Source organism: Lithobates pipiens, unplaced genomic scaffold (assembly GCF_037356315.1).
Source record: "Lithobates pipiens isolate NorthernLeopardFrog02 unplaced genomic scaffold, aLitPip1_a1.2 Scaffold_28, whole genome shotgun sequence".
NCBI lineage: Eukaryota > Metazoa > Chordata > Amphibia > Anura > Ranidae > Lithobates > Lithobates pipiens.
In genome coordinates this window covers 112,799,120-112,825,677 of record NW_027507789.1, presented here as the reverse complement: position 1 = coordinate 112,825,677, position 26,558 = coordinate 112,799,120, and the positions used below count along the sequence as shown (strand labels likewise).

General features: G+C 45.5%; 1 protein-coding gene across 7 annotated transcripts in view; it reads right to left on the bottom strand.

Annotated features, from left to right (window-relative positions):
• The window catches only part of DHX58 (DExH-box helicase 58), a 208,346-nt gene that overhangs the window by 103,954 nt on the left and 77,834 nt on the right, over positions 1 to 26,558 (bottom strand). For all 7 annotated transcript variants that reach the window (XM_077459543.1, XM_077459549.1, XM_077459546.1 and 4 more), the window contains 2 exons: positions 12,215 to 12,471; positions 10,823 to 10,972 (listed from right to left, as the gene is read on the bottom strand). In XM_077459543.1, coding sequence (XP_077315669.1) covers positions 10,823 to 10,972; positions 12,215 to 12,471 — 407 coding nt within the window. The remainder of the gene's footprint in view (positions 1 to 10,822; positions 10,973 to 12,214; positions 12,472 to 26,558) is intronic.

Genomic DNA, 26,558 nt, shown 5'->3' with positions numbered 1-26,558 from the left:
CTGATGGCCTGGTGACAGGTACTCGGGTACTCTGATGGCCTGGTGACAGGTACTCGGGTACTCTGATGGCCTGGTGACAGGTACTCGGGTACTCTGATGGCCTGGTGACAGGTACTCGGGTACTCTGATGGCCTGGTGACAGGTACTCGGGTACTCTGATGGCCTGGTGACAGGTACTCGGGTACTCGGATGAACCGTGACAGGTACTCGGGTACTTTGATGGGCTGTGACATCTACTCGGGTACTCAGATGAACCGTGACAGGTACTCGGGTACTTTGATGGGCTGTAACAGGTACTCGGGTACTCTGATGGACCGTAACAGATACTCGGGTACCATGATGGACTGTGACAGGTACTCGGGTACCCTGATGGACTGTGACAGGTACTCAGTACTCGAATGGACTGTGACAGGTACTCGGGTACCCTGATGGGCCGTGACAGGTACTCGGGTACTCTGATGGGCCGTGACAGGTACTCGGGGTACTCTGATTTGCCGTGACAGGTACTCGGGTACTCTGATGGGCTGGGACAGGTACTCAGGTACTCTGATGGGCTGGGACAGGTACTCGGGTACTCAGATGAACTGTGGCAGGTACTCGGGTACTCAGATGAACTGTGACAGGTACTCAAATACTCTGATGGACCGTAACAGATACTCGGGTACCATGATGGACTGTGACAGGTACTCGGGTACCCTGATGGACTGTGACAGGTACTCAGTACTCGAATGGACTGTGACAGGTACTCGGGTACCCTGATGGGCCGTGACAGGTACTCGGGTACCCTGATGGGCCGTGACAGGTACTCGGGTACTCTGATGGGCCGTGACAGGTACTCGGGTACTCTGATTTGCCGTGACAGGTACTCGGGTACTCTGATGGGCTGGGACAGGTACTCAGGTACTCTGATGGGCTGGGACAGGTACTCGGGTACTCAGATGAACTGTGGCAGGTACTCGGGTACTCAGATGAACTGTGACAGGTACTCAAATACTCTGATGGACCGTAACAGATACTCGGGTACCATGATGGACTGTGACAGGTACTCGGGTACCCTGATGGACTGTGACAGGTACTCAGTACTCGAATGGACTGTGACAGGTACTCGGGTACCCTGATGGGCCGTGACAGGTACTCGGGTACTCTGATGGGCCGTGACAGGTACTCGGGTACTCTGATTTGCCGTGACAGGTACTCGGGTACTCTGATGGGCTGTGACAGGTACTCAAATACTCTGATGGACTGTGACAGGTACTCTGATGGACTGTGATTGACAGGTACTATGAGGGGTGGTGACAGGTCCTCTTTATTGGGGGGGGCAATCAGTGTGATTGATGTGTACTGTAGGCGGTAATGAGATGTTACCGCAATCTCCTCTTCACACACGATCGGTGTGTGAGGAGGAGAACCCGGTAACATCTCGTTACCGCGGTTTGTTTACATTTTAGTGATCGGCTGTGAAAGAATCACAGCCGATCATGTGGGTAAACAGCCAGCCAATGGCTGTTTACCAGCGTCGGTGACGAGCAGTGTTCCCGGGGAACACGCCGCCACTGACGTGCACGTGCAGCGCGCTCACGATCGCGCGCATGCGCTGTGCACAGTCGGGGTGTGACCATCTGTGATCGGCCGTGATGAAATCACGGCCGTTCACGTGGTAAACAGCCATAACCAATGGCTGTTCACCCCCTTCGGTGGCGAGCGGTGTCTCCGTGACACGCCGCCACCGAAGAAACAGGGATGGGCGCGCACGATCGTGCGCATTCCCTGTTTAAACGGGAGGCCGTCCTATGACGGCCTCCCACCACAATAGTTGCACCGCCTGGCCGTCATTTGACAGCCGGCAGTCAGCAACTAGTTAAAAGTGTAAAAAGAAAGTGTAGCGCTAATTACTGCAAACAATATATCAAAGTACTCAAACAGTGATGATATGATAAAATGGTGAATACTGCAAACAAAATAATAATGAAGTGTCATTGTGCTCAGATAGTGACAATGTGTAAATGGCAGCACTATATGCAATGCTTATCCCAGATTAGAAATCAGTGTATATAAACAAATATACATGCATAAACTGTATAGGGGATAACCCACGATGATATTAAAATAAAAAGTCCCACACAGTGAATAGTCCAATCAAGTGATCTGTGATTCAATTGCCCAAAGTTGTGGTGGTATAACAGAAAATCCCACACAATGAATAGTCCAGTCAAGTGATCAGTAACTCAATCGCCCAAAATTGTATATAATGCTACTATTTACACATTGTCACTGTCTGAGCACATTGACACTTCATTATTATTTTCTTTGCAGTATTCATTATTTTATCATATCATCACTGTTTGAGTCATTTGATATATTGTTTGCAGTAATTAGCGCTACACTTTCTTTTTGCTCTTGAATTTTTGAACTTTGTTTGAGTGTGTGCTGCTTTTTTCTGATGTATTTCTTTGGGATTAGCGCAGTTTTTTCTATTTTAGTATTTAGTTTAAAAGGGTATTTGACGTTCCCGCACGCTCCTCTTCTGCTGCCAAGTGCCTCTTGTCCATCAGAGTATGAGAACTGTTGATAACTATGCCATTTAATTCCGTACTCTGGCAGCAGAGGTTGTGTGGAACAATGAGGCCCTCATGGCTGCTTTTTCTCATAGTCTCTCGGATACCATCAAGGATGACATAACAGCCCGAGATATACCCAATGAGCTGGAGAAGTTGATCATGTTTTCCATCCTCATTGATTCCAGACTCAGAGAAAGACTCTCTTTTAAGGATCGCTTGCGGAAGCCTGTACGTTTGTCTCCGAGCTTTGCAGTCCCACCCGTACCTCACTCTCCTCCCATGCCTCCTGGTACCGAATCGTGCAGTGAAGGTGAACCTTTAGGAGGAGGGAGAGATTGTGCCTTTATTGTAGCCAGGCAGGTCACTTTTTGAAGTCTTGTCCTACCCATCCAGGGAATGCCCGAACCTGGTGCTGCAGGCCTGTTCATTGATGCTGCCTTTGTATCGAAGCACTCGATTCCACTGCAGCTGTGTGACATTCCACTTGCCATTGAGGCTCTTGACAGGAGACTTCTACAGCCTGCCCATGTGACTCATGAGACGATAATGTTGTCCATGGCTGTAGGGACTCTTCACCATGAGATAATCCAATTCCAAGTTATTTCCTCACCCAAGTTTCCGCTGGTTATTGGTTATCCTTGGTTACAGAGACACAACCCCTCTTTTGATTGTCTCTCCTGGTCACCACAATGCAGTGAGACATGCTTCCAGAAGGTAGCCAAGGTACTGTGCACCTCTTCACTCTCCTCCCTGCCGAAGGAGTACCGTGATTTTAGCGATGTCTTTGATAAAGATCAAGCCAGTAGTTTGTCCCCACACTGGCTGTATGATTGCGCAATTGAACTTCAACCTGGTGTCATACACCCTCGGGTTTACGCTTTGTCGGTCTTGGACAATAAGGCCATGGAGGAGTATGTTGCAGAAGCACTTTCTCAAGGTTTCATCCGCAAATCCTCGTCTCCTGCTGGTGCTGGTTTCTTCTTTGTGAAGAAGAAGAGTGGTGAACTGAGACCTTGTATTGATTATACGGGTCTCAATCGTTTCACGATTAAGAATGCCTATCCAATTTCATTGATGGTGGAGTTATTTAACCACCTGAAGGAAGCAACGGTTTTCATGAAGCTTGATTTGAGAGGGGCATACAATCTTGTGAGGCTTAAGGAGGGTGACGAGTGGAAAACTGCGTTTAATACCAGAACAGGCTATTATGAATTCCTCATAATGCTTTTTAGCCTTTCAATCGCCCTGGCAGTTTTCCCGGAATTTATTAACGATGTCCTCCAAGATTTGTTGCAGTCATGTGTGGTGGTTTATCTCGATGATAGCCTCATATTTTCCAAGTCCCTGGAGAGCCACCACGCAGGTGTCTGTCGTGTGCTTCAGAAACTAAGAGAGAACAATCTCTATTGTAACCTGGAGAAGTGCAAGTTCGATTGTGAACAGGTTCAATTCCTGTGCTATGTCATTTCCACTGCTGGTTTTTTGATGGACCCAGACAAACGTTCGTCAGTTCTACAGTGGTCCTGACCCACTGGTTTACACCCTCTGCAGTGGTTCCTGGGCTTTGCCAACTATTATTGGAAGTTTATTCGTAATTTTTTGTCTCTGGTCAAGCCCCTGACTTATATGACCAGAAAGGATGGTAACGCACAGAGTTGTTCTCCGAAATCCATTAAGGCCTTTGAGAGTCTCAAGGCTGCCTTTGTTTCTGCTCCTGTGTTGGCACATCCTGATCCTATGTTACCTTTTATCTTTGAGGTTGATGCTTCTGAGACAGGTGTTGGCGCCCTTCTGTCTCAATGTCCTACCTCTGAGAGCGCCATGCATTCTTGTGGCTACTTTTCCAAGAAATTTTTACCTGTGGAGTGCAATTACAAGATTGGTGAGAGAGAGCTGTTGGCAATCATTTTAGCCCTGAAAGAATGGAGACATCTCCTTGAAGGTACCACTATGCCGGTTCTCATTCTTACTGACCAAAATAATCACATTCTTGTCTGAGGGTAAATGCCTCTCTCCCAGAAGGGTGCAATGGGCTCTTTTCTTGTCAAGTTTCAATTACATTGTCTCATTCTTACCCAGTACTAAGAATGTAAGGGCTGACGCCTTGTCACAACAATTTTCCTCCACTTCCAAGTCGGAGTCGGTTCCGGTTCCTGTGATTCCTCCTGATCGTATTCTGGCTACGGTTCACAACAGTCTCACTTCTCCTTTGGGTGACAAAATTCTTGCTGCTCAGGTCCATGCTTCTCCTGAGAAACCCTGTGTTCAGCAGAGATCCCGAGCGTCAGCAAATATACAAAGAATAAAGCTCGCAATAGTGTAAAACCATAACGTTTAATATAACCAATAAAAAACAAATTGCGCACTTACATTACACCGATAAGTAAACAGCTTAAATCAATCGAGCCGGCCGGTCTTGAAAAAACGCCCAATACTTCCGGGACAACCACGTGTAGCGGTGACATCAGTGCGTAATGTAAGTGCGCAGTTTGTTTTTTATTGGTTATATTAAACGTTATGGTTTTACACTATTGCGAGCTTTATTCTTTGTATATTCGCTGACGCTCGGGATCTCTGCTGAGTCTGAACTGTGAGAGGCTGCCTTTATCACCTCATCTGCCCAAAATCCTAGGCTGGGAAAATTAGCCATCTGCGCTTTGTGGTTCTCTATAACAAAGAACCATTTGTTTCTGGTAAGCGGCAGCGTGAATTGTGGTGGAGGTGTTCACAGTCTACACAAATTTGGATTTCTTTCACCGTTTCATCACTGTGGGAGTTATTATTACTATTATTACTAATCCTTATTTTGGGACTTTTTTCATGGACTTTTTAATATGATTATGGATCGATTAGAATATTAAGTCGATCGTGCTCTTATTATTCACTATTTATTTGCTATGTTGTTTTCACTGGTAATTGTTTTTCTCAACAGTATTCATTTAATTTGTTATTTAGCATACCGGTAATTAGATGTATAAATTGTCTCTCTACATATTTTTTCTTACTTAATTGGAAAGATCATTATTCGTTTACATATATATGAACTTGGCATTTTTTGCATTTATTTTCTCATAGGATTGGTTGAATTATCAACTATTTCTATTTTTTATTTATTTATTTAATTTTTCACTGATTGAATATTTATATATTTTTCTAGCGCAGCCCACTTTTCTTCCTTTTTCTTGTGAATGTAGTATAATATTTGGGTATTGCAGCTTGTCTTTGTTTATTGATCAGGCAAGCGTGTTTTTTTCTTTTATATTTATATATAAGGAAATGTTTGGAGACTCAACATAGCATCTATTAAGGCACGGTTCACACAAGGGCGGCAGGACTTGCAGCGCGACTCACAGACGCGAGCTGCACACGACTTCAGCGGCGACTTGCAAAACGACTTCTGTATAGAAGTCAATGCAAGTCGCCTGAAGTCGCCCCAAAAATAGTACAGGAACCTTTTTTCTAAGTCGGAGCGACTTGAGTCGCTCCTATTAGAATGGTTCCATAGTACAGAACTAAGCGCGACTTGTCAGGTGGCTAAGTCGCCTGGACAAGTCGCCCCTGTGTGAACCGAGCCTTAATGTACAATTGTGCAAAACTTGAAGGAAAAGTCACCTGGATCCACACTAGACATTGCAAAAATGACTAAATTAAAGAAATCTCTGTGTTTGATTTGTTTCCCTCTTTCAATCACAGCCTATGGTACCATGTATTCAAATACTAATTATAAGGGGTATATATATATATATATATATATATATATATATATATATATATATATATATATATATATATATAATGTGATTTGAAAAGTAGTTTAGCCATGTTTGTTTCATATTTGTCTTTTGTACGTCTTCCATTTTATGTAGAATTGTCTGTTTACATATGCTGAGAAGTCAGAATGCCAATTAAGCTAGAAGGCCATTCTGGCCAGAGAAGTGTACAGCCAGTACTCTGTAAATATGTCTTAGCGCAGTTAGACAGGAAATGACAACCAAACAACACCATTAAACCGGAAATAGCCAAAAGATATCCTTAAAGCATCCGGCAATCACAGTTCATATTTGGTTTGTGCATACTTCACCTGAGCCAAGGGGATCGGTCTATACCATTGGCGATTAGACAACAGATCCGTAACCATTGCTTTATATTTATCAATATCCATTACCACTATATTTCCCCCCTTATCGAAGGGTTTGATAATCGAGCTATCATTATTTTTTAAAGAAGCAATTGCTCTCCGTTGAGTTGAGCTAATATTGGATCTGTTGTCAATTCGTCGCCATTTAGTATTCTTAATCTCCCTTGATACTTGTTGGGTGAATGCCCAAATTTTGGGATTTCCCTGAAGTACAGGAAAACATCTTGATTTTGGTTTATAGAGAGAGGGTGGAGGAAAGCAGGATCCTAATTCAGGGTCTAAAGAAGGTAATGGGTATGGTGATGGATCCTCCAAAGGGTCATTCATTGGGTTGATCTACTCCCAGAGTTCCATTAGCTCATTCAAAGCTTTAATTTCATTTATGTCTTATTCTTCCAAATGTTGTTGGAAGAATCCACCTTTTCAGAATTTTTATAATCCTTATCAAAGATAACCTTAAACATTAACTTACAAGCAAATAGGTTTACATCCTTAATAATTTCAAACAAATTCACCTCCTGGTCAGGACAGAAGGTCAGGCCCAGGCTAAGAACCTGGGCCTGATCTTCCGTTAGCGAGCAAGAGGACAGATTGATGAAATAAATTTGGGTCTTTCAATATGCGTTGGACCTCACAATAATTAGTAGTTGGAGCATGTGATCAGATCTACCATATGGACACCCAAGGTGCTCCCCTGCTGTTGTTTTCTAACTTCAGCAGGGGGCACACATTACAAAGCGGTCTTCATATGAAACTAACCAATCTAGAGGCATATGTTGTTTGTTTATTTAACAGGATTGACCACCTTTCAGCTTATTGGCCGTTTAGTTGAAGATTTCCTCATCTTGCAAGTCTAGTATCATTTTGGCAGACCATTATTTTGGTTGTCTCTATGAACTGTGATTGCCGGATGCTTTATGGATATCTTTTGGCTATTTCTGGTTTAATGGTGTTGTTTGGTCATCATTTCTGTCTAACTGCGCTAGTGCTGTGACGCCTTTTCCGGTTTTCGCGGGAACAGCGTCATTTCTGGTGCACTGACGTCATTTCCGGCGCACGGGCGTCATTTCCGATGCAACAGCGCTTTGTAGTGACTTCAAAGTGTCCTCACCCTGTGTTTGGAGCCAAACGGGGTGGAGAGGGCTATAAAAGATCATTGTGGTCAGTATTTATGGCTGACCAACCTAGGAGGGAAGTGATGTCCAGCAATTTGAATTTAAGGAGTATTATTTAGGTAAGGAGCCATATATGTATAGAATGATCCACTAAAATTCGTTTTGGTTTATTATTTTATTTAGTATATTTAAAAAAAAAAAAGTTTTTGTGTTTGTATTTTTACTTGGGGACCCTGGTATTTTCATACTGTTAGGTCCCCTTATCTGTGGATTTTTCACTGTGGACTATTTGGGGTGCAACCCTTTAACATCAATACATAGAAGTCCAGGTTCCCATCAGAAGTTTGGGCATCTTGACTTAATTGTAGGTATGTTTTTCCAGGTTTTGTTATTCTCTATTGATATATTAGATCTTCCTTATCTTATATTTTCTTTGTTAAACAGATGGCTTCTGAATGATGCAGTTCTCTATAACATATCTATAACATATAGCAGCGCTCGCTCCAGAAACAGCAGGGAGGCGGGACTGTGAGCGTAGCCGAGCAGTCAGCTCTGTCTTGTTCAGCGGCGCTCTGTATTTTTCGGCGGCGCTCGGTATTTTCGACTCACAGACAGTGAGAATACAATTACCGTATTTATCGGCATATAACATGCACTTTTTCTCCCTTAAAATCGGGGGAAAGTCGTGGGTGCGTGTTATACGCCGATAAATACGGTAATTGTATTCTATTTTTTATGTATTGCACACTGCCCCCACTGTGCACACGGCACTAATGTTTTCATTACATGTTTGCATTCTTTCGAGTCCTGATTAGAATTAGCCTGTCTATGTGACACCCCTTTTTACCATAAACGTACAATTGTAATATTAATGTGATACCTACGTAATCATGTGTATAAAAACCTTAAATTGCATCATAATAAAGCAGAATAGTTATTTGGAAAGATGCGGAGTGTATCTTTGTGTCTGTTCCCTATTGCATTAGTTATTATTATTTGGAACCACTAATCAATATGAGGATAGGAGTCCCCTATCTATAAATTCTCAGGTCAGGCATCACAAGGGGCTGAAGTCGGATTGGAAGTTGTCCGACTTCCATGTCAGAGCAGTGTGAACCACCCGGCCTTAATCAACAACTATTTATAAGGATGTTAAATGGAAACCAAAAACAAACAAAAAATAAAGTGCCATTAGACACTAACTCAAGTGCTCACAATGGAAGCAATTATTCATGCATATGAAGTGGCTACAAAAAGGTTGCGAGGAATGAGCAACAGTCAACTCTTGAAATAGCAGTAAAAATATTTCAGAGGATTAGCAACTGTTATGGAGTTTCTCAAAAATGTAAAGCACAAATTCAAGTCAAGCCGCCCTCCTTCCCCCCTTGGTAAAGCGGTGACTCTCTCTCTGATTAGCCCTCTGCTGTGGCCAATCATGGGGAGGGAAACAGTGGGCAGGAAGCTGGGCAGCGGGCGGCGAACCCAATTAGAGTCGCTCTCTCTTTCTTCTCCCTTTGGCTGACAGGAGAAATGGGAGGGGGGCGAGCGGGGGAGATACACAGATAGCCTGCAGCTCACTTCTCCCTGTCACAGCACTGCTGCCGAGTTCTCTGACAAATGGAGCAGCAGCGCTGTGACAGGGAGAGGCAGGCTGTGGGCTGCCTGTGTAAGAGAGTACTGTTCTAGGGGGAAGACAGAGAGGGAGCCACACTGTACCCTTCCCACCAGGGAGCTACACTGTGCCCGCACCACCAGAGAGCCATGCTGTATCCACACCACCAGAGAGTCACGCTGTACCCGCACCACCAGAGACGAAGCCACGTATTCTACTTTCTCCTCTTCTCTTTATCCATTGGGGCCCACCAAGGTTCTGTTCTTGGACCTCTCCTATTCTCAGTCTACACCTCCTCCCTGGGTCAGTTGATTGCCTCCCATGACTTTCAATATTATTTCTACACTGATGACACCCAAATCTATCTCTCTACTCCTCAGCTCACTCCATCAGTCATCACTAATTTACTAATAGACATATCAGTCTGGATGTCTCACCACTTTCTCAAACTCAACCTGTCCAAAGCCGAGCTCATAATATTTCCTCCCCAATGTGCCCCTTTCTCTGACTTCTCTGTCAAGATCAATGGCACAACCATCAACCCATCTCCACATGCCAGGGTGCTATGTGTTATCCTGGACTCTGAACTCTTTTTTCGACCCCACATCCAATCACTGTGCAAAACCTCTGCAACATCTCCAAAATACTCCCCTTCCTAATCAATGACACTACAAAGCTCCTAATTCACTCCCTGGTTATCTCTCGCCTCAACTACTGCAACTCCCACCTCATTGGCCTACCTTTACATAGGCTATGCCCTATTTAGTCCATCATCAATGCTGCTGCCAGACTTATCCACCTTCCAAACTGCTCAGCATCTGCTTCCCCTCTCTGCCAGGTCCTCCATTGGCCGCCAACAAATTTAATTCAAAATACAAACAATAACTTACAAATCATACACATCTTGGCCCCCAGCTACATCACTAACCTAGTCTCAAAATACAAAGAAAATTGTTCTCTTCGTTACTCCCAAGACCTCCTGCTCTCTAGTTCCTTTTTCACTTCCTCCCATGCCCGCATCTAGGACTTCTCCTGAGCCTTTCCCATCCTTTGGAATTCACTACCCCAATCTGTCCAACTATCTCCTACTCTATACACTTTTAGGCGATCCCTGAAAACTTTTCTCCTCACAGAAGCCTAACCTGCCTCCACCTAACTACTGTACTTTCTTTTTCTCCATCAGCTCACCCCCCACAATTATTACCTTTTGTATCATTTAACCCTCCCTTTTAGATTGTAAGCTCTAACGAGCAGGGCCCTCTGATTCCTCCTGTATTGAATTGTATTCTAACTGTACTGTTTGCACTTATGTTGTATGCTGTGCAAACTGTTGGCGCTATATAAATCCTGTATAATAATATTAATTTTCTACATCACACCTGCTGCAGTGATATCTTACCTGCATCATTGCTATTTCGTTAGTCATGAGACCATAACGCACAACAATATTACATTCTGGGATATCAAGGCCCTCCTCCCCAATGCTGGTCGAAATTAGCAGATTTAGCGAGCCTTTAGCAAAATTTTTAATGACATCCTGTTGCTGATTCTGTGAACACAGATAATGAATGCAAAGTATTACTTGAACCAAAGGCAATTTAAAAATTGATTTACCATAGGAGTTAAAATGTTTTAATTGCAAAGCAATGTCAGCATGAAGACACTGAAATAACACATTACCATGATGATCTGATTACATTACTATGATGATGCCATATCACTATAGGTAATAACGCTACAGCACTAGTCAATGGGGTCCATTTATAAAAAAAATATGTTGTGCGAATGTCTTAAGCACACAGCTGTCATGAATAATCACCATAATTGATTTACTATGTTTACTTCTTGTGATCGTCAACTTCATCTAGTGGCCATAATGCTGTATTTTCCAAATTGGTGTAGTTCAGGAAAATGCTGCAATGTTACTATTAAATGAAGCTGAATATCATATGATGTAAACAAACCCCACAGTGAATGTTTTTTTATAAATGGACCCATGTCTTTTTTGGACTAAGGAAACGTCTCAGAGTCCATTCACACAGGGGCAACTTTGGATCTGACTTCAAGTCGCCCCTAGTCGCCTAAAGTCACGCTACATCACGATCCATCTTAATGCACACTACTGCAGTCGCTTCGACTTCAGAAAAGGTTTCTGTACTACTTCAATCTGACTCCTAGGCGTCTTGTACCCATAGAATTCAATAGAAGTCACCTCCAAGTCGGATCTCCATCTATATTGAAGCCACTTTACAGGAAAAGTCGCCTCTCTAATAATAAAAACCAGCATGGGTTCCCCTCCAGGGGCCAACCAGGCCCTTAGGTCTTGTATGGATTTTAAGGGGAACCCCCTTACGCCAAAAAAACGGTGGCGGGGATCACTTTAAAATCCATACCAGACCTAAGGGCCTTGTATGCTCTTGGAGGGAACCCATGCCTGTTTTTTTATTTAATATCTGGTGTGGAGTTCCTCCTCGAGTGCTGATTATTCTGTGATTGGCCACAGCCAAAGTCGCCTGGCCTGGGGGCGACTTGAAGTCGTGCTGTAAGTCGCCCCAGTCGTGTGTAAGTCGCCCCAAGTCTCGCTGTGATTCATACTCAAGTCGTGTCCAAGTTGCCTCCCAAAGTCGTGCTGCAAGTCGTGTTGCCCCTGTGTGAATGGATGGTCAGTCCTGTTCTCCTTAATCGTACAGTTAGGACTGCTAATGTTATTTTTATTTTTTCTGTAATTGTCTTGTTAAGGGAGAAAGTCAGTACAGTCAGTCTCTGCTAGCAGACATAACTACTTCAATACCTGTGTCATGTGCTTGGTCTGATTGCTGAAGCCAGCTCCAGTTAGTGCTGCACTCTTTATATTCAGTTCCTTGAGAGTGGAATTGCTAGTGATCCAGTTGTGCAAAGAGTGGGTACTTTGCCGAGTGCGAGTGAAGATGATCCCGCGGGAACCCTGCGAGGACTGGAAGTGCTCCTTGAGAATCTCTTCAAGCCTCTTTAGCTTGGGATTTTCATTGTTCTGGTCTCTGCTCAGTTCTAGCAGGTAGTCATTGTTATCTGTAAAAGCAAAAATAAATGAATGCCCCTTTTTTCAACACGTCTGTAAGCAGGTAAAAATTATGCCAGAACAGGAGGGAAAGGGTTAATGTCTTTCCCAGTTCTTTGGTTTTTGTGGGTTGTATTTGGGTCTGAACCACTAGTCATGTGATTTAAAAGAGGGACAGTGGTCCCAAGCAAAGAGCCCCCAGTGGAGAGTCCCCTTGAGCACAGGGACCCACAATCCCAAAGAAACCAATACTGGAAAATTACACTTGGATCAGTTGATCATACACGAACTCTACCTTTTACAGGTATGTCAGGGCAGCCTGAGTTAGGATTAGGGATGTATGAGAAATATTGTTCTTACATGTTGGACTCTGAGATGTCTTTTCCAAGTTAAAGCTTTGAAACCTTGTTCCTGCCTGGTCTGGAGTTGTTCAGAGGGTGTAGAGAGAAAAGGGGGTACAGGCAAAGAGAGGGGGAAAGAGGGAGAAGAGAGAGAGAAGAGGAGAGAGAGATAGGGGAAAGAGAGAGAGGGAGAGAGAGAGAAAAAAAAGAGGGACTGAGGAAAAGGGGAGAGACTGTGGGGGACCCATTGGGGGGGGGGGTAAGATAAAGAGATCGGAGAAAGAGGGAAAAAAAATAAAGGGGCAGAAAGGGGGGGACTAAAGAGGGGAGATAGGAGGGTGAAAGGGAGAAAGAGAAGGGGAGCAATGGGAGAGAGGAGAGAAAATGGGGGGGGGGGAGGTGAAAGAGCCAGAAGAGAGAAAGAAGAGGAGGGGGGGAGAATGGGGGAGCAAGAGAGGGTAAAGGAGGTAAGAGAGGGGGAAGAAGGAGTGAAAAGGGATGACAGAGGGAGGAGAGGGAGAGAGAGAGGGTGGAGAAAAAAAGAGGGGAGATGAAAAGGGGAAGGTGGGGGGAAAGAAAGGGGGATGAAATTGGATAGAGAGTGTGGGGGGGAGTGAGAAGGGGAGAGAGGGAAGGGGGATGGGCAAAGCAGAAAGTTGTGGTGGAGAGACAGGGGGGTTGTTATGTTTGTAAAAGCCTCACTCACCAATTATGCCTTCTCCCACTCAGTCTGGTTCCCCCTTAGGCAGCTATAGCAGCCATTGTTTCATATCTCCTGCCCAGCTGCTCACAGAACCCTTTCACAGCACACTGAAGGCATTGCATGCAGGTAGTTGGAGTGAAGGCAGGGTTGGGCGGACACAACTGGGAGGTGGAGTATGGGATTGAATAGGTGGTGGAATGAGGGAGGAGCTGAGAACAGCAGTGATAGGACAGGATACTAACACTTACGGCCCGACTCTTAAGCAGAGTCCCTGTCTGCCCATAGAAATTACTGAGGGACTTGGAACGAGGCAGACTTTGACTGTTGATTACTTGGGCATCTCATAAGTTTCCCTTTTCCCATCCAAGTTAAATTCCCCTAAAAAAAAAAAGAAAAAAAGAAAAAAGTGCAAGGACTGCTTTCCTGTCTCTGAGCGAGTGAGGAGTGTGTGCCTGGCTGGGCAGGGTGACAGATGGACCACTACATTCAGCAGCCCCTATGGGAGTAACGCTATATTTGGGGGCTCAATCTGTTTACAGGTAACCTGCCAGCCGCTGCCCCTAGCGACTGAAGTAGAACGAGCCGGGGAAGTGCACTTGTCCCACCAATTAAGGAATCAAACCCAGGGGAAGGATGTATGTGCTCTGCCTGCATTCAGTACTACAGCATTAAGTGCTGTTGTCCATAGAAACCAGCGGGAGCCGCCTGCCAAGTTATTGCTGCCCTGATTACCCAGTTGCCCAACCGCGGCTGGGATGGACACTTGTGCTAAATTTCTGCAATTCAGTAGCTTTCTACCATGTGCTCTCATCTGTGGCAACCACGGCAGGCGATTGCGCCCATGGATTACAAATATGTTCAGCGATCTGCTAATGCTGGATATTCTGAACTTATGCTTCAAACTCCTGCATCAAACAGTAAAGTGTGCCTGGAAGTGTCTACTCTTGCCCAGGGTGATCAGGGTCAGCCTGCAGGTGCCTGCAGACAGGACTGTGCTAGAAGTGTTCCTTTCAGTGAGGCATGGGCTACAAACTTTATTGTTGCTATCGGCAACCACTGGAAAAGTCATCAGTCATCTACTCTCATTTGCTGGGGCACATTCGGTGCTGATCGACATGCCTGGGCAAGTACTGCTAGTTTCACCATGCCTGCAAACTTCAGTTTGTCTGACAAGGAGTTACAGCAGCACACCAGGGGAGTCGATTGCCAATCAGTTTAACAGACGCCAGCCTATCTGAATGCGAGGGGGTGGTGCCATGCTCTAGAGGAGACCAAGCATTCCCTGCTAGCAGGCATCACAAAGCAGAGGAGCAAGATGGCAGAGAGTGGTCGAGTATTCCTAGAGCTGACCTGGTTGCCTGATCTGGAGCAGACACTGGATGACACTGGTGTTCAGCTGGAGCATTGTGCGGGTTTCGGTCTCGGGATGATTGCAGCCTCGAGCATTCTCTCTGGCATCCACCAAAGTGGGATTCATTATTTCTCTGCTCCAAACCCCAGTCCTGGGCCCACCAGCTGCTGGAGAGGAATCACATATTGCTACAGTCCATATCCACCTTCTTCGATGCGATGGCCACTTTGAATGATGACCCACAGCGGACCTCCACAGCAGAGGCTGCCCTTCACATGCTCCAGCAAGGCAGCAGCATGGCCAAGGACTTTAGGCGCTGGAATGCAGACACACAGTGGAACGACGCAGCCCTGTGACACCAGTTCCACTTAGGACTTTCAGAGAACCTGAAGGACGAACTGGCACGCGTCGGAGTTCCAAGCACCTTGGAGGCCCTTATTACATTGGCTATCCAGATCGACCAGTGGCTCCGGGAGCGACGGTCAGAAAGATCTGCACAGCAACGTCCAGTTTGGGTGATGCCTCGGATCCCAGCTCCTGCTTATCCTGCTCCTGCCAGCTCTGCTCCAATCCAGCCTACTCCAGGGATTCCTGCAGCTGAAGCAGCGGAGCCTATGCAACTTGGCCTTGTATTCCCCCCTCTGTCTCCTGAAGAATGTTTACACCGATGACATAACAACTTCTGCCTCTGCCGCGGGGGAACAGGCCATTATGTGCACACCTGCCCAGCTGAGACACGTAAGTGCCAAACAATCTCCTTTGTCAACCACTTCCCTTCACCCGTCAATGCCACTCATCTCATTCCAGTTGCTGGAAAGGGAAGTGCCAGTCACCGTGATCGTTGACTCTGGGGCTTGCAGTTGTTTTATTGACCTGACCTTTTCCACACAACAGCACATCCCTTTAAGATCCAAGGTCTTCCTGGCTGACAGGTCAAGTATCAAGTCTGGACCCGTAACCCAAGAGCCTCTTCCCCTCCCAGCATAAGAAGATTCTCAGCATTGACGCTATCACGTCCCCATTATTTCCTGTCATTCTAGGTCTACCTTGTTTGCAGGCACACAACCCCCAAGTTGATTGAGCCACAGGAAGATCTACTTCCACTCAGTTTACTACCAGGAACATTGTCTACCAGAGCCCTCAGTTCCTCCCACTACATTATTTTGCATGGACTCTGAGTCTGAGGTACGACAAGCCGTACCTGAACCCTACCAAGATTTCCTGGATGTGTACCGTAAACGAGGATCTGACATCCTTCCTCCAAATCGGCCAAACAACCGCCCGATTGAACTCGTGAAATTCCCTTTGACAGGATCTTTCCCCTCGCTAAGCGAGAACAGGAAACACTAAAAGATTGTATTCAGGAAAAGGGGTTCATTCGGCCCTATACTTCCCTAGCAGGTGTGGGAATATTCTTTGTCCAGAAGAAAGATCACTCTCTATGTCCTTGTGTGGAATATCAGGATATCAACAAAATAACTGTTAAGAATCAGTACCCTCTCCCCCTGGTACCTGATCTATTTCAGAGACTGAGATCGGTAATCATTTTCACCAAATTGGATCTGCGTGGGGCCCACAATTTAGTCTGCATCCATTAAGGGGATAAGTGGAAGATGGCCTTTCGCACTAGATTTGGCCACTTTGAATATCTGGTAATGCCCTTTCCTTTGGCCTTTGCAATATCCCAGTGACCTTCCAACATTTTGTCAATGATATTTTCCAGGACTTTTTAGTAGACATGTGCAATTAGTTTTGTTCCGAATTAGTTTTTTAATGAATTTCAACACATTAGTTAATTTGGAAATATCGTAATAAACTAAAACAATTCGGAAATTCGAATATTGATAAATTTGAAAATGCGTAAATTCGCAAATTTGAAAATGCGTAATTTTGGAAAAATTGGAAATTGGAAATCTGAAAATCCCAAAATTCTAAAATGACGAAAATCCAAAGAAATTAAATAATAACTAATAATAACTTTATTATCATTAACTATTAAATTATATGTATTGGAATTTCCTTTTAAATTTTGCTGTTAGTGAACGTAACGAATACGAATTCACCTGAAGTTAAGAATCATCCAAAATAACAATTGCCGTATCTAAAAGAATGGAACGTAACAAATTAATATTAATAAATAGCAATAATAATAATAATAAAAACATTGTATTATTATTATTATTACTTATTGTTAATTTGTTACGTTGACTAACAGTCAAATTTAATAGGAAATTCCAATACCTATAATTTAATAGTCAGTTATTATTAGTTAGTTAGCTATTATTTAAATTTTTCAGCTTTTCTTTCTTGTTTTCGGATTTTCGGATTTTCAAATTTGTGAATTTTCAAATTTATGAATTTTCAAATTTACGAATTTTTGAATTTACAAATTTACGAATTTATGAATTTTCAAATTTACAAATTTTTATGAATTTCGATCATAACGAATGAAAAAAACAAACAAACAAATGAAACAAAAATGTAAACGAACTATGTTTCCAGACATGTTCGTGATCATATACCTTGAAGATATCCTGATTTTTTTCTGTTTCTTTAGATGCTCATCGGGGCCACAACAGGATGGTGCTAGTCCCACTTTGCCAACATGAATTGTACGCTAAAGACAGTGGAGGCTGGTGAAGTTTTAGGATGGGGGGTGCCAGACCCCGCCCTTACTTTTTGAACCATCCCACTTCTCATAAGCCCCACCCCTTATAGAATCCACCCACTCCATCCTCTGTATTGAACTTGCTTCCGTGCACATTGGCAGGAGTATACAGCTCAGAATTACAGGACAGAGTATACAGCTCAGCATCACAGATACTGTACAGTGTGTAGATCAGCACCACAGATAGTATATAGATCAGCACCACAGATAATATATAGATCAGCACCGCAGATAGTATATAGATCAGCACCGCAGATAGTATACAGATCCTGACCACAAATAGTATACAGATCAGCACTGAAGATAGTATATAGAGCAGCACCGCAGATAGTATACAGATCAGCACTGCAGATAGTATATAGATCAGCGCTGCAGATAGTATATAGCTCAGCACCACAGATAGTATACAGATCAGCACCACCGATAGTATATAGCAGTCAGCACCAACAACCCCCCTCTGACAACCCATTTACGTAAACACACGTTTATGTAAACGGGATGACCCCGCCCCCCTCTGACAACACAGGGAAAGCCACAGGGAAGTCCCGTGTGTCAGAGAGGGGTGGGGCCACTGGGTTATAAGAAGTGTCAGAAGAACAGAAGCGTCACATGGCGGAAGACCCACTGAGGCAGATCGTGCGGATGGAGGGTAGAAGAAGCCGGGGTAAGATGCAGGACGAGAAGAGCGGAGGAAGAAGAAGATGAAGAAAAAAAATAGAGAAGAAGAAGATGGAGGAAGAAGTAGAACACCGAAGGAAGACCAGAAGAAAGAAGATGAAAGAAGAAGGGGAAAGAAGAAGAAATTAATAAAGGACTTTTCAAAAACTGTCTCTTGTGTTTTTTAACCCTTTTGACACTTTTTTTGTGAAATGGTATGGGTACATTTGTACTTCATTACCAATTCAAGCGGGGGGCGGGATCTGGGGGTCCCCTTGTTAAAGGAGGCTTCTATATTCTGATAAGCCCCCCCGCCCGCAGACCCCCACAACCACCGGGCAAGGGTTGTGGGGACGAGGCCCTTCTCCCCATCAACATGGCAACAAGGTGCTAACACAAAGCACCCTCCTAATGTTGAGGGCATGTAGCCTGGTACAGTTCAGGAGGGGGGGCGCTCTCTTGTCCCCCCTCTTTTCCTGCAGCCTGCCAGGTTGCGTGCTCGGATAAGGGTCTTGTATTGATTTTTGGGGGGACCCCACACCATTTTTTTTTACATTTTGGAGTGGGGTTCCCCTTAAAATCCATACCAGACCTGAAGTGCTGAACTTTTATGTGTATTGTCGGACCGACATCATTATAGCCGCAAGTAGTTTTAAATGACCTTTTTTCCTTTAGAAATTTAATTTTGTTCTAAACACAGGAAACATGCGCCCCTTTAGAGGTATACTATAGACACCCCTCAGGTATGATATTTAAAGGGATATTACACTTTTATTTTTTCACTTTAAGCATTATTAAAATCACTGCTCCAGAAAAAAACGTCAGTTTTTAAAACTTTTTTTTGCATTGATACAAACACCTTTTATGACAATACCATTCATATAAGCCTTTAAAATGAGCACTTTTGATTTCTCCCATAGGTTTTTAAAGGGTGTTCCACAGCTTTCTAATTTGTCGCAAACACCCAAAATTGTTCGGCAAACTGGGGAACAGCCAATATTCGAGTCAAACTCATGTTCGACTCGAACATAAAGTCCATCCCTAGTAGCCAGCACCACAGATAGTATATAGCAGCCAACTTTTCAGAGGAATGGCAGTCTTTTATAGTAAGTAGTAAGAGACTCAGTCCATCAGAGGAGAGGGACATATGCATTTCTCAAGTTATGACAGTGGATGCACCAATTTTGCAGTCTCTTATATCCTCCAATTGAAGTATTGGCCTGCTGAAGCTTTACACACACACACACCTATCTAGCACCATGCTATTTGTGTACATAAGGGGGTGGGGCTGTTAATGTGGGCACAGCAGGGATTGGTCACTACAAGGGGTCTTCAGCATCCTGGGGGCCCGTGCTGTTCACTTTGAATCCTGCTGTATCCAATATCTCACTCACAGAAGTAGGATCAGCATAGGTAGCTCCACAGGCAGCACAGTTCACTGTAAACCCATCCAGCTTCCAGTCACAGAGATCTGGTTGGGCTATGGGTGGACCATGGAGGCGGAGCCGCTGAAAGGGCATTTACATACACTCAGGGAGATTCAGGACAGGTGACACTGACAGTCCAGCTGGAAGGCAAAAGTAGAACTGGTGCCCGCTCAGCCCAACTCCCAAGTCCAGCTGCCCCACTGCTAGTAGTCCCTTGTCCATGCAGTGCCAGTGTGCAGAGACCAGACTGCAGACACATTCCTTCCTTCCAGCTAATCTCCACACTGCCACATCCCACAAGATCATATATTTCAGGAGAACTGGCCTTGACAGTGCCCAGGAGTGCCCGCTCAATAAGACGGCCATGAAGTGTCCTGGGGGTGAGGAGTTGTCAGTGGAGTACTACAGATCGGTCAGGACGGGTAAAGTGAAGAGATTAGAGAATGACAGACTGAGCAGAGAAGCACAGGGAAGTGTATGCGGAGTGGAGGGGCAGCTGTCAGTGTCAGAGTCTAAGAGAGAGGCGACTGAGTCCACAGTGCCAGCAGTTACGTTACCCTTAGTTGCCCAGAACCACAGAGGCGCTGCTCAAGCCTTCTGTACCACGCCTCGCATAGTCCACAGCACAATGAGCGTTGTCCGGAAACCGGAAGTGGTGCCAAAAAAAGCACCACCCACCGTCCTCTGATCCTTGCCAACCAAAACAGCACAGGAGGCTAAAGAGACAAATAATTGTAGAGTGGGAGAGTTCGGGGTGCACTGACTGCGCCCTAAACACAGACAAATCAGCTTTCCAGTTGCAAGCAGCTGATTGCAAGCTGGGAAATCTTCCCATAGGCAGCTGTGTGTCCGGCGTCTGGCGCTTGGACCCTATTTTTTTTTTTTTGGGACTAGCTTGGGGGGGGGGGGGCGTCATCCCCTATGGATGGGCTGCCACTGGCTAAAGGTGAGAAATGTGAATTTGATTAACGCAGTATCCAGTTTCTAGGGTTGGTGATCTCAACTGAGGGAATCAAGATGGATTCCCAAAAAGTCTCAGCCATCCTGGACTGGTCCGCACCTACTGACAAAAATGGAGTACAACGCTTTGTAGGATTTTCTCTACAGGAGGTTCGTTTGAGGCTTCTCTGCCATCATAACCTCCATCACACAACTAACTAAGCAGAACCTCCGCTTCCAGTGGACATTAGAGACACACATCGCCTTGACCCACATCGACATTTTGAGAAAACTGTTCACTTCAGCACCTGTCCTTAGACATCCCGACCCATCCTTACCATATGTGCTAGAAGTAGATGCATCAGAAGTCGCCATTGGAACAGTCATTTTCCAACGCCAAGGTCCTAAAGATCCGCTGCATCCCCTGACTTTCTTTTCCCACAAGCTTTTTCCCGCAGAGAGAAACGACTACATCGGGGACCAAGAATTTCTGGCCATAAAAGCAGCGCTGGAAAAATGCCTCCTTAGGGGATCAGCGCATCCCATATTGGTCTATACGGACCAGAAAATATTAGAGTACCTCAGGACTGCTAAGAATTCAAAGCTGCGCACTGGGGCCTGTTATTTTCCAGATTCACATTTCACATCACCTATCGGCCAGGCTCGAAGAATGTGAAACCGGATGCACTGTCTTGCATGTTCAGTTACCTCAAGGAACCACCCATACCGGATACTATCCTGTCTGAAGATATTTTTTTAATCTTGCAGAACAACCTTCTTGCCCAGATGAAGCAGTCTTCAGCAGGGGTTCCTAGCCCTCCCGGGGTCACACTGACACTTCGGGATGGATTTCTGTGGAAGAAAAACAAGGTATTTGTACCTGAAAATGTACGCATAACCGTGTTAAGTCTGTGTCATGACCATTCCCTTGCAGGTCATTTCGGAATGTGCACAAAACGCTTGCCCTCCTAAAGTGCACATTCTGGTGGGATGAAGTACCAGAGGTCACTCTTCATGAACTGTGTAGAGGCTGGGAAAGCATCAAGGGGAACTCATCCAAGGAAACACTGCACGGTGTTATGAGTTTTTGTTGCTATAAGAGACAGCTGTTGCTACATAGGTACAGAATATTGGGTTCAGGCCTAAGGCTCTTGTTCTGTTATGCTATCTACCTGGCTGTTTTGTTTTTGGAGTCTGCTGATCCATCAGCATATTGTCCTAATGTGTCCTGTGTCCTAATCCTCTCTTCCGCATTTTCTGTTGTGAGCAATAAACTCACTTTTGTATTCATGACTATTGTATAACAGATGTATCCTGTTTACTCTCTACTGCCATACCAACCCTCCAACTGCTACGTCCCCGTCCCCCCCCAACCTTTTCCCCCAGAAACTGAGACCACACCAAGCTGGAGTAAATATTGGCCATAGCAGTAGGGTTGTCACCTTTTCTTCAAGTCAAACCCGGACACTTTTGCGGAGCACAGCAATTTTTTTTATAGTGTAAACTATACATATATTTTGCTATTAAATAACATTTCTAGTCATATAGAGTTAATAACAAGTGTCCCCCTTTTCATCAGAGTCCACAGAGTTCCCCCTTTACATCTGAATCCACAGAGTTCCCCTTTTACATCTGAACTTGCACACTGTAAGGGGGGACTCTGCAGGCTCTGATGTAAGTGAGAACTCTGGGGCCTCTATCATAAGGGATGCTCTGGGAAACCTGATTTAAGAGGGAACACTGAGAAATCTGATGTACGGAGAGGACTCTGATGTTAGGGGAAACACTGTGGCCTCTGGTGTAAAGGAGAACTCTGATGTAAGGGGTGCTCTGAGAACCCTGATTTGCCTTAGTCACTTACTCAGAGGCAAGAGAGAGAAGGGAGAGACTTCAGTCACAGACGGATGGATGGATGGTGAGCTCACTCACCCTTTGGCAGTCAGCACCTCTCATCCAGGTGAATCTGAGGCTGCTGGCCTTTTCTGAGGCACAGTGCCGGGGATTGGAGTGTGGGCAAACAAAGAGCGGTAGGGGTGGGGGGAAGAGGTGCAGATCGAGCCCTCTCTCCTCTCCCATCTGTATGTGTTTTGGGGGGGAGGGGTTGTTAGTGCTGGCTTTGGGCAGCGTGAAAGAGTGTAACAGACACTCTCAGCTGAGATAACTGCAGCCAGCAACCCCGCTGGGAAGCCATAGTCCAGTCTAAATAATGTGTCTGGGTTTAAGACAGTTTGAAACCCAGACGCATGATTCCAAACCCAAACTGTCTGGGTGAATCCTGGACAGGTGGCAACCCTATGTAGCAGCCATTTTCTTTATTAACACTCAAATAAAATTAACATAAACTGTATAACATCTGTAAGAACCACCCCCATCAGTTAAATACTCCTGTTGGTCTTTGCAGGAAAAAAAAATCAATCTTGCCACTCGATCCATTCCGGCACTGTGGTACCTTAAACTGAACTAGGCCTCCAGCTGACATACTAGCTTGGAGACAACAAACCACTGACCGCAGTGCACCCAATAACCAAATTCCAGCTAAACCACCGTTAGCTGGAATACCACCAACGGGCCCCATACCACCGATGGGTCCCGAACTCTTCCATATCTGGGGTTTCTTCCTTTACCCGCAAAGACCAACACCACGCCACAGCACACACCAAGGGAAAACCTTACCCTTGTGTGCCCTGCCACACCCTCAACACTCTCTGGATACCATCCTGCAAACCCAAAGCCCACAGGTCGATCCCCACATCATTAAGGTGTTCTCCGTCCCTTCGCAGATAACGCCAAGTATCCACATCTAGCTCCAGGTGTCTCATTGCCAACCCCCCATTTCTGACCACAAATCTACTAACTTCCCTATTCACCCCTTCTTCCTGGCCCTATTAATCTTCTCCACTGACCTAGCTAACTGCCAAGTGGTCCTTGCTACAATGTCTGACCACACTATTAGCATGTTTGGAAAGGCCACGTGGAGTCGCCAGAAGTCAAACTTGATATCTCGCACCGATTCCAACATTGACCTGATCCCAAATCGTTTCCGCCCACGTGTAACACTAAAATATCAGGCGGCCTATCCAGATGTGCAAATCTGTGCACCTCTGAAACTGTCCTACCCCAAAGTATCCCAGGCACCCCCAACGTCTGGAAAATCACAATTGTCTCCCATCATAGCGTGCATCTCCTCTCCTTGCCCCCCAACAAACATATGAATGGCCTACTATCCACACCAGGCCCTGTGTTCTTCCTGAAAGAAAATAAAGAAGCAACCCCCAAAACTGTAAATATTCACCCAGAACATGATATATCAATGTACCACAAATCTTACCTAGCCCTTACCCTGTTAAACGGTCAACAAATGGGGGCAAACATACAATTTAAACCTCCGCGATTCCCATCTCCCAATCCATTTTACCGTGGCCTTATTCAACCCCCATCTAACTGCTTCCGTAGCTGCACCTATGCGAAATGAATGGGAAACAAATTTTTGATCCCCCAAGCCTCCAAACATTTCGGAAAAACTGCAATAGATTGAAACAGTGACAAGGAATGCCCATCCCCGAGCACCAGGAAGGACCCCGCCACTTCCGGGCGTATTGCGAGGAACCCCCGCACCAATTGTACTGGGCAAGAGGGTGAACCGGGAAGTGAAAAAACTGCACCGTCCTTCCCCTGCCCCGCTGGTCTGTTTTAGACCCGCGCACCAGTATGGACAATCTATCCACACCACAGTTAACCTCACACCTATGCCCCCTCTTGACTTCTTAGCCCTTGTACACACGGTCGGACATTCCGACAACCAAATCCGTCGGATTTTGTCCGATGGATTTTGTCCGAAACTGTTGCATACACACGGTCGGACAAAGTTGTCGGAAAATCCGATCATTCAGAACATGATAACGTTATTTTGTTACGACGGGACTACGTTCAGGCTAGTAGCCAATAGCTTTGGTGTAGGAATTTGATCTGAGCATGCGTGGCACTTTGTCCGATCGGAATTCTCTACACATGATCGGAGTATGTCCGATCGGAGCAATTTGTCGGAAAATTTTACCAACAAGTTGGAAAACTGGGTCCGTCGGATACTCCGACGGAAACAGTCCGGTGGAGACCACACACAGTCGGATTATCCGACAAAATGGTCCAATGGGACACATTCCGTCGGAATCTCCGACCATGTGTACAAGGGCTGAGAAGGACTAACTAACTTGCTAATCCGAAAGGCCCCAAAGAATGCCAAAGCAAATGCCTCTTTGAATAACACCACCGCGTACTCTGATGAATATGTAATACCTAACTGGGCCACTATCCTTCCAAAAAGCTCAAACGAAAATGGGCGCCTGGAGTCCCTGCCTGGCTTAAAATGGCAATAACCCTTCAATGCTTGTCGCACCCAAAAATCCTTGGTGTAGTCAGGTAACACCTGAAATTTTAACCAAAACGCCAACTTCTTCTCCAACCCAGACACTGACACCCCAGCTTCCAAATTCCGCAAAACGAAATACATAACTAGCAACCAGAGATCTTGTTCCACCTGCCCCTCCGTGACCTGCTGCACCAAGGATCCACATTCACGCCATACCCTTTTATATGCTGACCATTTGGCGCTCACCGACTGCCTGATCCATCCAGATACTCGTCCAAGGCAATCCTCAACAGCCACTCGGGACAAGGGACCCCGCACTGCTCCGCCCCCGGTGCCAACACCCGCAATCTGTCCCTCTGAAAGCAAAACAAAGCGTCAGCAATGACATTTTCCACTCCCGGGAGGTGAACAGCATAAATTAACACTTTCAGCTGCAGACAGAGCAATACCATGTGTCTGAGCAACCTGACCACCGGCGGGGATGCCGCCAACACCTTGTTGATTACCTGTACCACCCCCAGGTTGTCCCAGTGGAATCGTACTTTCTTAGTACGATTCTTAGTCTAAGTTTCTGAAGCATTCCCCCATAACTCCACAGCCAGAACCACGGGAAACAATTCCAGTAGCAACATATTCCTCACGAGCCCTGCCAAGGCCTCACACTCCACTTACCTTGAAAAAAGGCTCCAAAACCTGCCGAACCCGCCACATCCATGTACAGTTCCAGATCGAAGTTGCTAACTGGTCCTGACATCCACAGCACCCTGCTGTTGAAATTAGCCAGGAATGCGTGCTATATCATCAGGTCTTCCCTATGCGCCCTCACCAAGCGCACATAGTGCTTGGGGGGACGTAACCCCCGCCGTTCGTAGAGACAGCCATCTGCAAAATACCCTCCCCATAGGCAGAATGCCACACGCAAAATTCAACTTACCTAGCAATGACTCTAAGGTTCAAAGTTGCACCATGCGTAATCAAATGAACCCCCGAATCTCTGCTTTCAATGCCGTCAACTTATCCTCCAGAAGTCTACACTCCATTGCATCCGAGTCCAGGACAATGCCCAGAAAACTCAGTACCGTCGTTGGACCCTCTGTCTTCTCCGGGGCCAAAGGGATGCCGAAATTGTCAGCAACATGTTCCAGCATAACCAACAGGACCGCGCAAACCTTCGACGAGGCTGGGCCCACGCAAAGGAAATCGTTCAAATAATGTATGATTGAATTCACTCCCGCAACGTCACGCACCACCCATTCCACTAATGAACTAAACTGTTCAAACAATGCATAGGATATAGAACACCCCATGGACAGGCAGCGATCCATGTAGAACTCCTCTTGCCAGTGACAACCTAACAAACAAAAGCTATCCGAATGGACTGGGAGCAAACGTAAAGCCGACTCTATGTCAGCTTTTGCCATCTGCGCCCCCCCCCCGCCCATATTTCTGAACCCAAAACACTGCTGCATCAAAGGATGTACATGATACAGCGCATATCTCCGGGTCAATGGCATCATTCACCATACCCCCTTTTGGAAACAATAAATGGTGGATCAACATATATTTATTAGGCTCCTTCTTTGGCACGACCCCCAACGGTGACACCACCAAATCTGGTATCGGCAAAGAAGGAAAAGGGCCACCCA